The sequence below is a fragment of the Psammomys obesus genome, unplaced genomic scaffold (genome assembly GCF_907164565.1).
Source record: "Psammomys obesus unplaced genomic scaffold, mPsaObe1.curated_primary_1811, whole genome shotgun sequence".
Lineage (NCBI taxonomy): Eukaryota > Metazoa > Chordata > Mammalia > Rodentia > Muridae > Psammomys > Psammomys obesus.
Window position 1 is genome coordinate 10,559,994 of NW_026585691.1, and position 14,784 is coordinate 10,574,777.

At 41.6% G+C, this 14,784-nt stretch overlaps 1 protein-coding gene across 1 annotated transcript in view; it reads right to left on the minus strand.

Moving 5' to 3' along the window:
- The window catches only part of Unc13c (unc-13 homolog C), a 415,893-nt gene that overhangs the window by 300,048 nt on the left and 101,061 nt on the right, over window positions 1-14,784 (minus strand). Inside the window, exon 3 of the mRNA XM_055598476.1 lies at window positions 14,277-14,341. Within this exon, the coding sequence (XP_055454451.1) occupies window positions 14,277-14,341 (65 nt within the window). The remainder of the gene's footprint in view (window positions 1-14,276; window positions 14,342-14,784) is intronic.

A 14,784-nucleotide genomic window follows, 5' to 3' on the forward strand; every position in this document is an offset into this window, starting at 1 on the left:
TGCTGCTCCCCCTGCTGCTCCCCCTGCTGCTCCCCCTGCTGCTCCCCGTGCTGCTCCCCCTGCTGCTCCTGGCTGTTGATGCAGTTTGAGGAGAAGAAGTTGTCTTTTCTCTGATAACATGGGCTCACCCACACAGTATTTATGGGTTATTTTTGGTCTGTCTGCCCATGATTCACTGTGGTATAAGTCAAGATAGTTGAGCGTGTAGATTCTTCTAGCACAGGGAATCAGCCCACTATTAAACCAAAGAGATGGGCTTTTCTCATTGGTGAAATCTCTAAGGACCATAATTTTAAATATAGTTAAAACTGTAGTTACTGGGTCACTTGCCTAGAGTCACCCCGTTCCTTTTGGACTTACTTTTTGTTTATTGTTATTAACGTGCTTTCATGAAAATACTTTTATTTCCTTAGTAAACATTATTGCATTTTACTAAGATAATACATATGTGGCGAAGCACACATACTGAAAGATACGACAAAAGTCCAAGCCTTGACCAGAAGGTAGCTTATCACACAGGCGCCTGCAGATCCAGAAACGGTAATAATAAGGCTTGCCCACGGGGCCGCCTCATTGCCGAAGAGCAGGGACTCGTGGAAATGAGAATGCTGGGTAGTAATGGAAACGCCTCACAACACAGTCACGCAACTGCCTGGGAGAGGCCGACCATGAATGATTACCAGCAAAAGGCATACAGGATCCTGGCTAGAACAAAACAGAAACGTCAAGAAAGAGAGAAAACTCTGAACTGATAAAAATAAAGGCTGAGGGTTTCGTTTCATTTTGAGAGAAATCAGGAAGATTTTTAATTATTCCAGGTCATGGGAAAAAAAAAGTTTAAACTAATAAATATTTCAGTTTTCCAGCTATGGTTTAACTGATTATACCATTGACCCTGGTATGTTTTCTACTACTATCAAATAAGGTAAGTGAGCTGGAAAGTGAGTCTTGGTCTTGCAACTAGCATGCAAACGTAAGCACTCCTCTGACCAGATCTAGACTGGCCAGCTTAGTCCTTCTGTGGTACATACGTACCTGTATGTGAATATCCACACACACGAAAGTAAAAATTAAAAAAAAACAAGGCTATTAATGACCATTAATATTATTGACTATTAAAGTAGTATAGGAATCTGTTTACTCTGTGTCTGTGTTAAATGTTCACATGCATCAACTACTTTCCTATTAACAGCAAACTACAGTGGGAATCACAATTCTTCTCTTGGACAGATGAAAAAGAGGGAAAAAAAAAGCACACTTCCAGAGAAAGGAAGTATTTTACCCCTGGTTATAATTTGAGTTGCTGTTTACCTTGAATTTGACTTGAGACCCCTGAGTTTATACATCAAACTATTGAGGTCCACTTTTAAATTAAAAAAGGAGAGAAGAAATGAGTCTTTTATTGATGTTTATATACATACAATGATATCCTAAGGATTGATTGACAGCTTGTTGCAGTCTCTACGACATATTTACCTACCTGTATACCATTAGGAGGGAGCAATGGAGTTCTTATTTCTGCCTGCATCCGGTCTAGGCTCTTAGGCCTAGAATTGAATCTCAAATCACTGAAACTGAAATCGCAAATCACCTATGATTTAGTCCCACATCCCTAGTCATCCATTCTCCATTCAACATTTCTAATTGGAAATTGTTGCTTATTATTTTCAATCTAAGCATGCTACAAGCTGGAGTCATTGTCCAGAACTCTGTTTCAATAGTATTCCACAAACTTTACAATTTCTGGGTCTCTAAAACATAACAAGGCCCCTATTTCCACCTCATATTTCATGCAGCAGAGATTAGAATTTTCAAGCTGTTATCTATGACACCAGCATACTGTCTTCCCACAATGTAATGATACCTATGGAAAGTGGGATACCACAAGGATCTTGTTTTCCCACAATGCAGTGATCTCTAACAGAAAATGGAGGCTAACTAGGTTCTGCATTTCCACATCCAGGGACACCTAAGGGAACACAGAGGCCATCTGGCTCCTGACTTCTAATGACTTACTTCAGTATATCACTGCCACCATCGTGAGCTGATAACATTTCAGCTATTTAGACTAGGTAAAGCAGGTTTAAAACCAGCAAAAAGAATCCCATCTTGTTAGCTAAAAGTTCAGGGATTTTTAATTGGCACCAATCTGTCTTCAAAATACGTCACACCACCAGTCATGAGCCTCATATAGCCACCAAATTGGACAGACCATTCTTTTATCCCAGTTATTGCTCCGGGTCACAGTAGAGCAAGAAATTCCAGTCGAGGTATCAAATGCCACGAGAGCACGTGGTTTTACTTTCCAGTTCCTGTACCTTGTGTATGTCATCCTCTCAATCACTTTCTTAGCTAAATGCAAGACGTGCAAGAGGAAAGATGGCTGCCTAATCACGTCTTCTACACAGATCCAAAGAACCCATAGAACAGATCGGGCTTTTGCACTTGCTGCATTCTGAATGAACCTGTTGACTTGATGCCAAGTGACACATTATTGTCATTTCCCACGAGTTCTTCCTTTCTAAATCTACCAGCATTAATATATTGTCACATCTTTTGTTATGTTTGTGTTATCTACTCTGCTGGTCTAAATGGAGTCTGCATGCTAGAGAAACTCTGGTTATCCTGTTGAAATGTTTGGCAGAGCTCCATTGTAGCTGGATTGAGAGCGAACACAAAATTGCTAACCATTAATGTGTAATAAGTGTGGTGTGTTGCCAGTAGGGAAATGCTCAGTGGTAGGGTGCAGAAAGAAAGAATCGCTAAGCAGTGGGAGGAGCTGAGTCTAGCTTTGAAAGTAGCAACACAATGTGGGTCTTCCTGATGAAGACGGTGACTCAGCACTTCACCTGACTGCAGTTCCCCATGACAGGGAGAAGAGAGCTGCAGCAAAGACTGACGGTCATGCTAAAGAAATGGACCATGTGGGGAGGCTGGTTAGGAGACCGCTTTTTCAAGCTTGACTCCATGCACTTTCTTCAGTAGATCCCAAGAAGAGTACCTGCTCAGGGGAAGTGCGTTGCTCAGTTTAACTCTCTGATGGATGAAAGGTTCTTTCTGGTGAGCTAGACACTCGTGGTCTCTCTCAGGAGCAATCTAGTGGTAAGCTAGGGCAGTGAGATTCCCCAAGATCATCCAGGATGGACAATGTTCTCTCAGGGTTTTTCCAGTTTGACGTCTAGAAGGCCTCGCCTTGGAAAAATCCCTCGTTTGTACCTAGAAAATTCTACCTCTGATCTTCATGAACAAAGTTATACTTTTGGCACTCTGTCATAAAACTATCCCTCCCGCAATGCATCCTACTTAGCAATGGATGCCGAATAAGAAGTTTGAACACATTACATGATCCTGTAAATATATTATAATGTAATGTGGATGGAATGGTTGCCCATGGTTTTCAAACCAGGCAGTGGGACAGAGAGTCTGACTGGTGGCATCGAATCCACTCATTTCAGGTACGTGTCCTGAAGCCATCTTTATCGGTATGGATGGATGATGTTGTGACGGTGTCATCCTTCTGAAAAGATTTGTACTTGGATTGTTCTAGCAGTGACGGTTGGTGCATACCTCAGGCTCTGGCCTTTCCTACCGGCACTGTTGGGTACACCATCAAGATAATGAGCTGGGGGCACAACGATGCTTATCAGGGCTGACAGAGTTGTGCGAAAGTCCTCAACGAGAAAGACACCCCTGGCATGCCTCAGTGCACCTGCTGCAGAAGACTAGCGTCTCTCTAAACATTAAGTCTTTCATGCTTTTGACAGGTGACTCTGCCCTAGTTGTTGAAACCTATACAAGGCTGCGAGTTTCAGCTCACAAGCAGTTCTTTCACTGTCCTCTCCGAGGAGTTGTTTTTCAACCATGATGTTCTCAGGACACTGAAGTCATTGTTATATGAGGTGTAGACATTCCTGCTTTAAATTATTCAGAGGCTACTATACATTCTTCCTACGTGTAGTCAGACATTCAGAATTTTGTACATTTAGCCTCAGGCAAATTCTTTGGACAAAGGCAGAAAGCAGCCCCATTGTTTGCCAAAATATCACGAGAATAGACTACACAGTGCATGTAATTTTGGTGTGATGCAAAGCAGAAGTGTTCCAGAAATGATTTTAGTTATTTGAACGCCAAGTATCTATCAATCTGGCATAATAGTGAAGCAAGGAAGCCCAGCCATCCTGCGGACCAAGTCAAATCTCAGGTCAGATGTTTAGAATTTCTTTCACCTTGAGTATACTTCATGTCTCTGAGCCTCGGTTACTTTATTTGTGAAAGTATAACATTAACCTACTTCAATTGAAGAAAGTGGTACACAGTGTTTCAGTGGGGGCTGGTTATAACAGCTCAAAAGTATTAGTAATAGGGTCATCAGAATAATTATGAATGAGACACTTCCATTTTTTAAAAACATCGCCTAAAAGTACTGCTTGGTAACGACCCTGTCATTTATCTATGGTTTCCGAAGAGTAAAGGTGGCTGAAGAAAAAGAAGCTTCTTCATCCCAGAGTCTTAGTTTTAGGAGCAATGTGTCTTGGGAATTACACTGCAGTTCCAGCAGCAGGCCATAAGATATTTTAAAGAAGTGCTATGGATTGAGGAATTTGCTGCTTTAAATGAGGGGTGAAATGTTACAAGGCTGTAGAAGCTATTTTATGAACCGTGATTTTCTTGTTCTGTTGTATTATTGTATGGCCTACAGAGAGAATCTACTAACTTCCTTCCTGCGATATAATAATGCTTATTAAATAAGGCTTTATAATTGTATTTATAATTTTTACCTACCCCAAATACTCTTATGAGAATTAAAGACAGTGCCACACACTGTTTCAACATGGGCTGGTTATAACAATTATAAGGCTTTATAATTGTATTTATAATTTTTACCTACCCCAAATACTCTTATGAGAATTAAAGACAGTGCCACACACTGTTTCAACATGGGCTGGTTATAACATATCAAAAAAAAATCATACTATTTGTATATTTTCTTGTGTGATATAGTGGTCACTATAGAGTTAATAATTACTCCTCATTGATTTCTCCTCTGACATTTTTATGTTAGCTATACACTTGGGGTTAAAGTGTTAACCAGCAGGGTTAGGAACCAGGGTGTGTATCCCAGCTTTCTTTGTTCAGTGAGATCACCTTGTGTGTTTTGACTTTGCCTCTGTGGTAGTTTGAATGAGAATGAACCCTATAAGCTCATACATTTGTCTACTTGGCTTCTGGTTGGTGGAACTATTTGGGAAGAATTAGGAGGTGTGGCCTTGTGGAAGGAGGTGTGTCAGAGGGGCAGGCTTTCAGGCTCCATAAGCTTTCTATCATCCCTCTTATATTCTCTGCCTCCTGCTTCTGAGAGGTAAAATCTCAGCTGCTGCTCTGGCTACCTGCTGCCATCTAAAAGCATCTGAAAGCATAAGCCAAGTTAAATGCTTTCCTTTATAACTTGTCTTGATCATGATGTTTTATCACAGTGATAGAAAATAAACAAATACAAATGTTGGTCCTAGGGAGTGGGCTATTGCTTTGAAGAACCTGACCAGGTTTGTTTGTTTGTTTGTTTTTGAATGTGGAACACTTTGGGACTTTGGACTAGAAAAGTGGTTGACCCTGTAAGCAGAGCTTAGCAGGTCATCCTAGGAGGGTCTTGAAGACAGTAGTGCTGAGAGCTATGCAGACTGTGGAAGCCTAGGTCCAGCAGTTTCAGAGGGGGACGATATTACCAAGTAGGATAGAGACGATTCTTGTGATATGTTGACAAACAGTGGGGCTGCTTTCTTCCCTTGGCCAAAGAATTTGCCTGAAAGTAAACTTAAAAGTAATCTGACTGATTTCTTTGGCAAAGGGGATTTCAAGAAAGTCTGATTTCGATTCTGTCACGTAATTATTAGTAATCACTCTTAAACGTGTCTACAATGAAAAAGAGCGAGTGGGGCAAAAAGAAACTCAAAATGTCCAGTTTGAAGAGAAAAAGAACACCAGAAAATTTGATGTTGGATCCAAGGCTTGTGCTGAAAGAATTAAGGAGAGGCCTTACCTGAATTGGGAAAAAGGGACGGGTACGCTTAGGGTAAGACTCTACCTGGCTAAGCTTTCAACCTGTGAAAGCCAAATGCCTAAAGCATTTTCTGCTTCTAGGAAGCAACAATAAGCAAAAACTGCTGCAGATGTGATTCAGAGGTATCTGGATCCTTCTCAAGCCTGCAGCTGAACTTCACAGTATCATTCTTGTGGCTCTGGCTTAAGCTGGGTGCAATGGAGCATGTCTGTAATTCCAGCACTCAGGGAGGCAGAGGCAAGCAGATCTTTGAGTTCGAGGTCAGCCTGGTCTACAAAGTGAGTCCAGGACGCCAAGGCTACACAGAGAAACCCTGTCTCAAAAATATATATAGTCATGAAGATACATGAGGAAAGGGAGTGTAGAATCTTCCTCAGTTAAGGAGAGCTGCCAAGGCAAGGCACTGCATGGCAGAACATTCCTTGAATGAAAGTCCTGAGAGGGCAAGAGGCCTCTAAAGGTCCTTATGTAAAGCAGTGAGAGTGAATTCGGTATTTCCTTGGAGACCTCAAGATGTTAGAGATGAAAGAACCATGGGGTATCTGCCAAGGAGTGCTGCAGACAGGGAGTTTAACCAGACCAAGGGAGAGAAGTATGTTACAGGAAGCCAAGACAGAAGGGCAGAACTCTATAAGCCTGCTGATATCAGACATAGAGCTACAGAATGTGGAGTCTGCCCTGTGGGGTTTCATCTTGCTTTGGGCTGGTATTTTATCATTGTGCCCCTATTCCTCCATTTTGGAACGGTAATATCTATTCTATGTCATTGTAAGTAAATAATTTACTTTTTGATTTTATAGCAGGCCTTTATGAGATTGTCTGAAGTCCCAGAAGAGACTTTGGACTTTAAAAAGTGTTGAGACTGAATGAGAATGCCCCTCATAGGCTTTTATATTTGAATACTTGGTGTGTCCTCCAACTCCATTTGTAGACCATTAGTAGAAGGATTAGGAGGTGTGGGCTTTATGGAGAAGATGTGTCACAGGGGTGGGCTCTGAGTCTTTAAAGCCTCCCTCTCCATCATCCTCAGTGTGCTTTATGACTCCTGCTTGTGAGATATGACCTCTCAGCTTCTGTTCCAGCCTCCTGCTGCCTTGCCTTTGCTACACCATCACGGACGCTCACCCTCTGAAACAGTAAGCCCAATTAAATGCTTCCTTTTATAATCTGCATTGGTCTTGGTGTTTTATCACAGCAATAGAAAAGAATCTAATACAGTCATTTTCTAACACCGGTCATTATTCCACTCCATACAACAGGTGACACGCTCTAAAGTTATATAACTGACACTTTTTTTTAAAGAGTGCTTGAATACTGATTTCACGAAGATGGAATTCTCTGCTCTTTCATTTAGAAGGTGTTAGGGGATTAAGCTGGATTCTGTGGGATGTATTTAAATCTCTCAGATTTATTCATGAATGTAAGGCAAGCCAGAGATGGAGAGATCTGTCTTGAAGACTTGAATATGTAAAGGTTAGCTTAAGGATGTTGAACAGGGAGGAGCTTCTAGAAAAATGTGGTGCATCTAGAAGTAAGATAACAAAAATATTCTCCTCGAGATTATTACCTGATGTTCTTCTGCAATAGTGTTTTGCTGTGGTAGCACAGGTTAGCTGTAAATTTGCAACCCTCCTTCTTCAGCTTCCTGAAAGGCCTAGACTACCCTTACCCTGTTACTACACCTGCCACTCCATGAGATTGTTTAACAAAGAATCTAATTCTTCCAAGGACAAATAATTCCCACAGGCTGCTGTGGGTCTTCCCATGATGCTCCAGGGCCAAAGAGAATGAAACCTGCCCTGGATAAATGTTAGGTATGCTTTGTTGTTGTTTTTGTTGTTTTGTTTTGTTTTGTTTTATTTTGTTTTGACGTTGATCCCGAAGGGAGAAAAATCCCTTGAATGGGGTCAGGATAGTGAGGTGGGAGAAGTAGCTCATGCTTATAGTCTTAATATTCTGAAAGAAGATAGCCTTGGGAGTCATCTAGGATGTCCTTGTGGACATCACTGAAATGGACAAGATTTTACTAAGCAGACAGTTTGGAAAGCATAAGAGTTAATAACTTATCAATGAAATTTGGGGTTGTGTTTTTCTCCATTCATAGGTATCATTAAATTACTATGGAAAAACTTGACTGGTATTTAGGGTAAGATATGTCGGCTCTGCAAGAGGACTTCATGGATGCCAGTGTGCACTTGCCTGCCATCCTGGTGCTCTCTGAGTGTGTGGTAGAGTCAGAAGTTCCCTTCCCTCACACACTCCTTTCAGCTTAAATCTCTATCTCTGCCATAATCATGCCTGGTGCTTCGTGATAAAGACTTTTCCTGTCATCATTTAAACAAGCCAAACTCCTTCAAATGACTATTCAATTTTAGAAATTAATAGGTGCTATTTGAATGAAAAATGCAAATGAGAGCTGGGAGGAGGAACACTGCATTCTTGTCACAAAATAGAGACAGGAATCATGAAAGCTATTTGAATCCACACAGAAGGACGGAAATTTCACACTGCAGGTGAAGATTAGCTGGTAAGTACATTTGAGGAGGAAAATACTGTGTATAAGGAGACTAATCTTCAATAGCGCAGAGACTGGACATAACACGAGAAGGAGAAACAAGCTACATCTGAGGTCAATGGCAGTGTGAATGGAGGTTAAAAACAGAGGCTTGTGATTAAAGTATTTGCAGCAGTATATTGTGAAGCCGGTCTCGGTTTCCATCCCAGAAGTTTCATAAGGTTAGCATTTTTTAATCCAGTCTTAATCTAAAGCAAGCTGTCTGCTCTAGACAGAATGGATTTTTTTTTCCCAGAAAACAACTAACTAGAAGCGAGAGTTAGGGTCTCCTCCTTTGCTATGGCTCATTCGTGAGGCTGGTACAGAACTTGCTATGTGAGCTATCTCACTGCTGAACACTCGGAGAAGGTTAAGCAGAGGATGCAGGATGTAGGATCAACTGGAGAGCCCCCCTCCCCCAAGACAAGGGGTTGGGCAGTGGATACTATCATTGTCTAGGCTTAGGGGGTTTCTGATTCATGAAAGTGAGAGCCAAGAACTAGGTTTGTGACTAGGACAGCCTGAAAGAAACAATTCTTGGGTATAGAAAGAAGACTGGATCCGAGAAAAAGTAGCCCCTGAGGCATTGGGAAGCCAGAACAAACCTAATTCCTGTGTTGAATAGATAATTTAGAGGCTGGCTAGGAGGAAATCTGAGGTAGGGGTGGGGAAGAGGGTATGAGGACAGCATAGCACTCTAAACTGTAAGGAGAAATATAAACACAAAAGCAATGTTAAATCTGTGACAGGAATACAGAGACATTCACCCAGGAGTGTGAATTTTGTATGCTCCTGACTCTAGTTAGTGTCTGGAACAACAGAGAGAGCTGTTGCAGTCAAGTTGAATGATAAAACCAATAAACAACCAGAAACATGGACTAGTATGTGTTTGTAAGTTCTTGTGTACATGGGAACAGATGAACAAACAGCCTTGGAAATCTGGGCTTTCTTTTTTCTGTCTTCCAATTTTAACCATTTGAAATTGAAGACAGAATGCAAATCTCCCCCCCTTCTCTGAGAGTCCCTCCCACCCTCTTCCTTTCCCTCAAGAGCTATTCTCCATATTTCTTCCTTTCTGGTCCTTCCTATTTCACTTGGCCTGTTCTCTGACAAAGTTTAAGAATCCTAGTAATGGTGGACGGAAGCCATGACACATGTGCATAAGGAAACAGATACAGACCGTTTCAGAATCATGAACTTTCCATCACATGACTTAAAGAACTGTGGCAATCTTGAGAAGCGTTCTGCAAAGAAAACCCTGTAAGATTAGTGAAGGCTACCCCTGAGGGGGAGGGCAGCCTTACCAGGCCACAGAGGAAGACAATGCAGCCAGTCCTGATGAGACCTGATAGGCTAGGGTCAGATGGAAGGGGAGGAGGACCTCTTCTATAAGTGGACTAGGGGAGAGGCATGGGAGGAGAAGAGGGAGGGTGAGATAGGGAGGGGATGAGGGAGGGGGCTGGGATACAGCTGGAATACAAAGTGAATAAATTGTAATGAAAAATAAATTAAAAAAAAAGATTAGTGCAGGAAGAGGAAGAGGGATGGGGATTGCCAGTTCTAAGCTATCTTTCTTCATCTCTATGCTGCAGCATCTCTTTTTAATACAATGAGTCTTGGTTTCTATGACTTAAAACGCTTCCTATTTATTTTGCTTTCTGGCTCCGTGACTTGTGCCTTCAGCACTTCCACGACAACTTTCTGATCCTCAATAAGAAAAGCGTGCTTGATCCTGTCATGGACCTAGTTGGCACACATGGAACCACCGGAGGCCATGCTGATGTGCTTCTTTGTTTCAGACAATCTCATAAGGACTTTAGGCATGAACCTCCTGAGGTCTGCCTGGGCACGTGCCACAAGTGAATTCTGGTGCTCTCTCAACCTTCTTGGTATAAACATTAACGACCCTATTACCAGGAGTTTGAGGCAGCCTAGTTTTAATAGAGGCTGTATTGCAGGAATGCCTGCAATGGCGTGTCAGGTGGTATGGACGATTCTGACTGCCTCTAAGCAGCATCCGTGGCAGAGGAATAAGCTGTAGCATCTCTTCAGTTGTCCTTCAGATAAAGCTGGTGTTTTTGGAATAGGGCACAGTGAACCACTGAAATATTCCCAATGCAGCTGAGGAGATTCCAATGACAAGTGTCCAAGGAAGGACTCCAAAGGGTGTCATTCCAAATAAAATGACGGTTTATATTTGGGGAAACACCTTAGACTATCTCATCCACAATTATTTACTCAAGTTTTGTTTCGCTGCGGCTTCGTCCCATGGAAGGTACATGATGACACTAAGGATGGCCCTGAGAGAGAATCTGAAGAGAGCACGGTAGTTTGATAAGAGTCCGCAGCCTCCACATCTCCAGAACCCAGGAGAGCATTGCACAAGCGGCTTCCAGGTAAGACTGGACCCGTCGAGGCCGTGCAGCTGGCCACTTACCCCAAGCAGGGCTCTGGGAGGCAGCCTTCTGCCTGCAGCTTCCGTGGCTCTGTCCAACTTGTCCTTCTTGGCTTTGCTTTCAGGCTATTCCCATCCAATCCCTCTTTCTTCCCATGCCCACTGCCTTTTTAGATATACCATGGGTTTTGTTAACAATACCTGCCCCCTGAGCACTCAGCACTGAGGCTCACCTCCCAGGAGCCTCATGACAAACTAGCAAAGGGCTGGTGCATGCTTTCCATATGATTCTTTCTTCATACTTATCACAAAATTTACCCAAACTTTATAAAACCACCACAATTTATATCCCTGAGATATGCATTCCCTTTCAGCTTTCTATCTCTATCTGTTTTTTTTTTCTATTCTCTTCACATTTTCTTTCTCCTAGTTCTCTTTAAGAGGCTCTTGGCATCTTCACACTGGCAAAAATAGAATGAAGCTTGGTGCATCCTCTCTGGTGACACTAAAAAGAATGTATGGAGAGCTGAGCGAAAATCAGAATGTGGGAACGTCAACTCTCTGATGTAGTTTCAGGAGGCATGTGCTGCATTTCATTGATTCAGGAGAGAGCAGGGCAGGATGGGTGCAGTTTGGTTTGAACTGATGAGGGATGTAAGAAGAGTGAGGAGGACAAGGCACACAGCCAAGGGGGGGCAAGGTCTCCCTGATTTTGAAGCTGGGTCCACTCTCAGCTCTCCAGGACAGTAAAACATGTGCTGAAGAGAAATGGCAGCCACACTACGGTATCCTGAAAGCTATCAGATGTTTTCAGGGAAAGTAAAATGAGTAAATCTTGCTGGAAGAACAGCTCCAGGTTTTGTTTTCCAAAAAAAAAAAAAAAAAAAAAGCATTATGCCAGAGACAAACTCACTTTTTTTTTCCTTTAAGAGTTTTATTTCAAATCTCTTTTACCACTCTTCTAAAAGGCATAGGTCAGCAGCAACCATATTAAAAAGATAAAAATATGAATTAAATGTGTTCATAGTGATACAAGCTGTGTCTGTTTTTGTCTGTCTCTATCTCTGTCCTCTCTGTCTGTCTCTCTCTTTCACATAGACACACACACACAATACTCATCCCCTGCACACAGAAATATTCACATCACAATTTAACAAAAGTTTGGGTGCAGAACTCTGCTGCCATCACAAGGATAAAGATCCGAGTTCCGACATGAGTTATGAGATCAGGTGTTTATGAAATGATGGGCACCTTAGCAGGTGAGGCTAGAGTCCACGTCACAGGGTCGTGACACCATGCCGTATCACATCTTCACAACCCTTCCTCCTTTAAGTTGCTTTTCTGAGGTATTTCACCATAGCAACAGGTAAAAGCTCAGATATATACATAATAAAATACCTATTCATCATAGTTATTGGGAAAATTAAAATATAAATTTTATGTATGCATGTATGTATATATATATATAAATTTACAGGAAGTTTAAGCTTGAAACTTAAAGTAGCTAGCATGTGAATGTATTTAACAAAAGGAATCACTTGAAAACTGATAGCATTATAAAGCAACAGACTATGAAAACCTATACCTTAAAAACCTCAAAATAAGTACAAAATCTTACTTTCTTATATATTATAGACAAGCATGTTAAAATTTCAACATATATAATACCTAATGCATGTTGATGGTAAATAGCATATACATATATGTGTAGAGTTACATAAGCTATCTCTAATTTTTAGTTCACTTAAAAATTTTTGTTCACTTAAAAATTTAGTTACACTTAAAAATCTAATTCTACCTGCCCAATGACCACACCAGCTCACATGCCAATATGGATGGGGGAAATTTTGATGAAGAGGTCTAGGAAGTCAATGGCTACTGAGAGAGGGAGAATCAGTATTCTCTGAGGATGAGCCCTTGGTAGGTCATCTGATCCTAAGTGGTCAGCGCTAAGCACATATACATAGAAGCAACACTAAATGGATCTAGTAAGTTGAGTCCATGACAAGAGATCATGACTCTGAGAGGGACTGGAGGGGGGCACGGGAGGACTCGGAGGGGGAGAAAGGAAGAGAGAATATGAATGAGGTACTCACGCATGAACTTCTCAAAAAGTCAAAATTTAAATTAAAAAAAGGATATTTTCCAGGGGAGAATACCTAATACAATGTTTGTCATAGAATATTTATGATAATAGCACCCATAGCATTTTTGAGATCACTTTAGCAGAAATCATTAGCACTGTTACATATGTGTTTTGAAATGTGTGCCTCATCCAGAAGTAATGAAGTGTAAAGTTTTGCAAGGCCCGTGGCTAGATGAAATAGAGAAAAAGATGACAAAGAGGAACTGAAGCAGTGCTTATGACCCAGCACAGTGACTGAGCTCCTGGACTTCTGAGTTTGATTATTTGGGTTTAAACACTGACTTTGCCATTTTCTCCACTAAGAAAAACCTTCTCAGGGATTTTACATATTGAGGTCCTCACTTGCAAAATGGATGTCAAAACAGGACTTACCCCCCCGGCCACTGTATGCGTTGAGCCAGTCATAAATGAAGTGATTCTCAGAGTTCAGTACAAAGCAACATTTAAGTGCTTATAAACCTCACATGTATATCAGCCCGATTTTATGTTAAAATCTGAAGTGATGACAAAACCAAAGTACTGATACACAGGAATAAATATGAAGGCAAACGCACAGGAAGGGAGCAGGGAACATACATAGGGAGATGCCCATGCAAAATTGTGAGCTTCAAAGAGGTTAAGTCTTGCTTAGGCATTTGTTATTTTTATGATTAAATGTTAAACACTTGCCATCTCCATTCATGCACTACCATGCCATGTGTAAATAATGAGGCTATCTCCACTGAGTTATTCTTATGCAGAACTATTTATACACAAGTAACAAAAAAAAATAATAAAACAAAAGCAGCTCAGAGGAGCCAGAAGTGTATGATGGCATGACTGCGTTTATGAATGAGATGATAATTTTAGGTTCTAAAGCGGTGTGTTACTATTAGATCTCTCCTCCATGCATATGTCCATATTGAATTCCATGCATATATTTAAGTGAGAACTTTTTGCCATGAACATGTGGTGTAGTCTTAATCAAGAAAACAACCATTAAAAAGCAGCTGTTTAAAAACAACAACAAAACAATGACATCATCAATAACATCATGCAAACACCTTGCCCTCAAAACCTATACTGGGAAGACAGCCAAGAGCAACTGGTATAGGAAATGCATTAGAGAGTCAGACATACTTACCCACCAAACACCTGGAGTGCGGAGAAACTGGAGGCATCCAAACCGTTGCCACTTACTATTCGAGCCTTAAACGAATCACAAAGAAAGAAAACAAACCAGTGTTTAGCGTGGTACACCTACAAGTGGCAGACTGGGGGACACAGGCCGACTGCACTACACACGGAGCACCTACGATGATGAATGCTAAGCAGGGTCAGCTCCAAGTCAAAGCTGTGTTTTGTGGGGGGCGGGGGAGGCTTTTAAATGAGCTGCGTTTAAATGAAAGCACTGGAAATGCGTCATATTCCAGATACTCTTTGCCCTTAAATCTTGGTAGGTTGCAGTGGAGACCATGAATCAGCCAGAAAGGTCGGGACTTAGCCAGACTTGGGAACAGATGCTGTGTTTGACCGCAGCAGACCCCTGGGTTGGCGAATAGAAGCTAAATAAGCGCAGCTGGCAAGGTGTAACCCCTTCATAAATGCAACACACTGGGGGGACACTTAAAGGACAAAGAATGGAAAGCTGG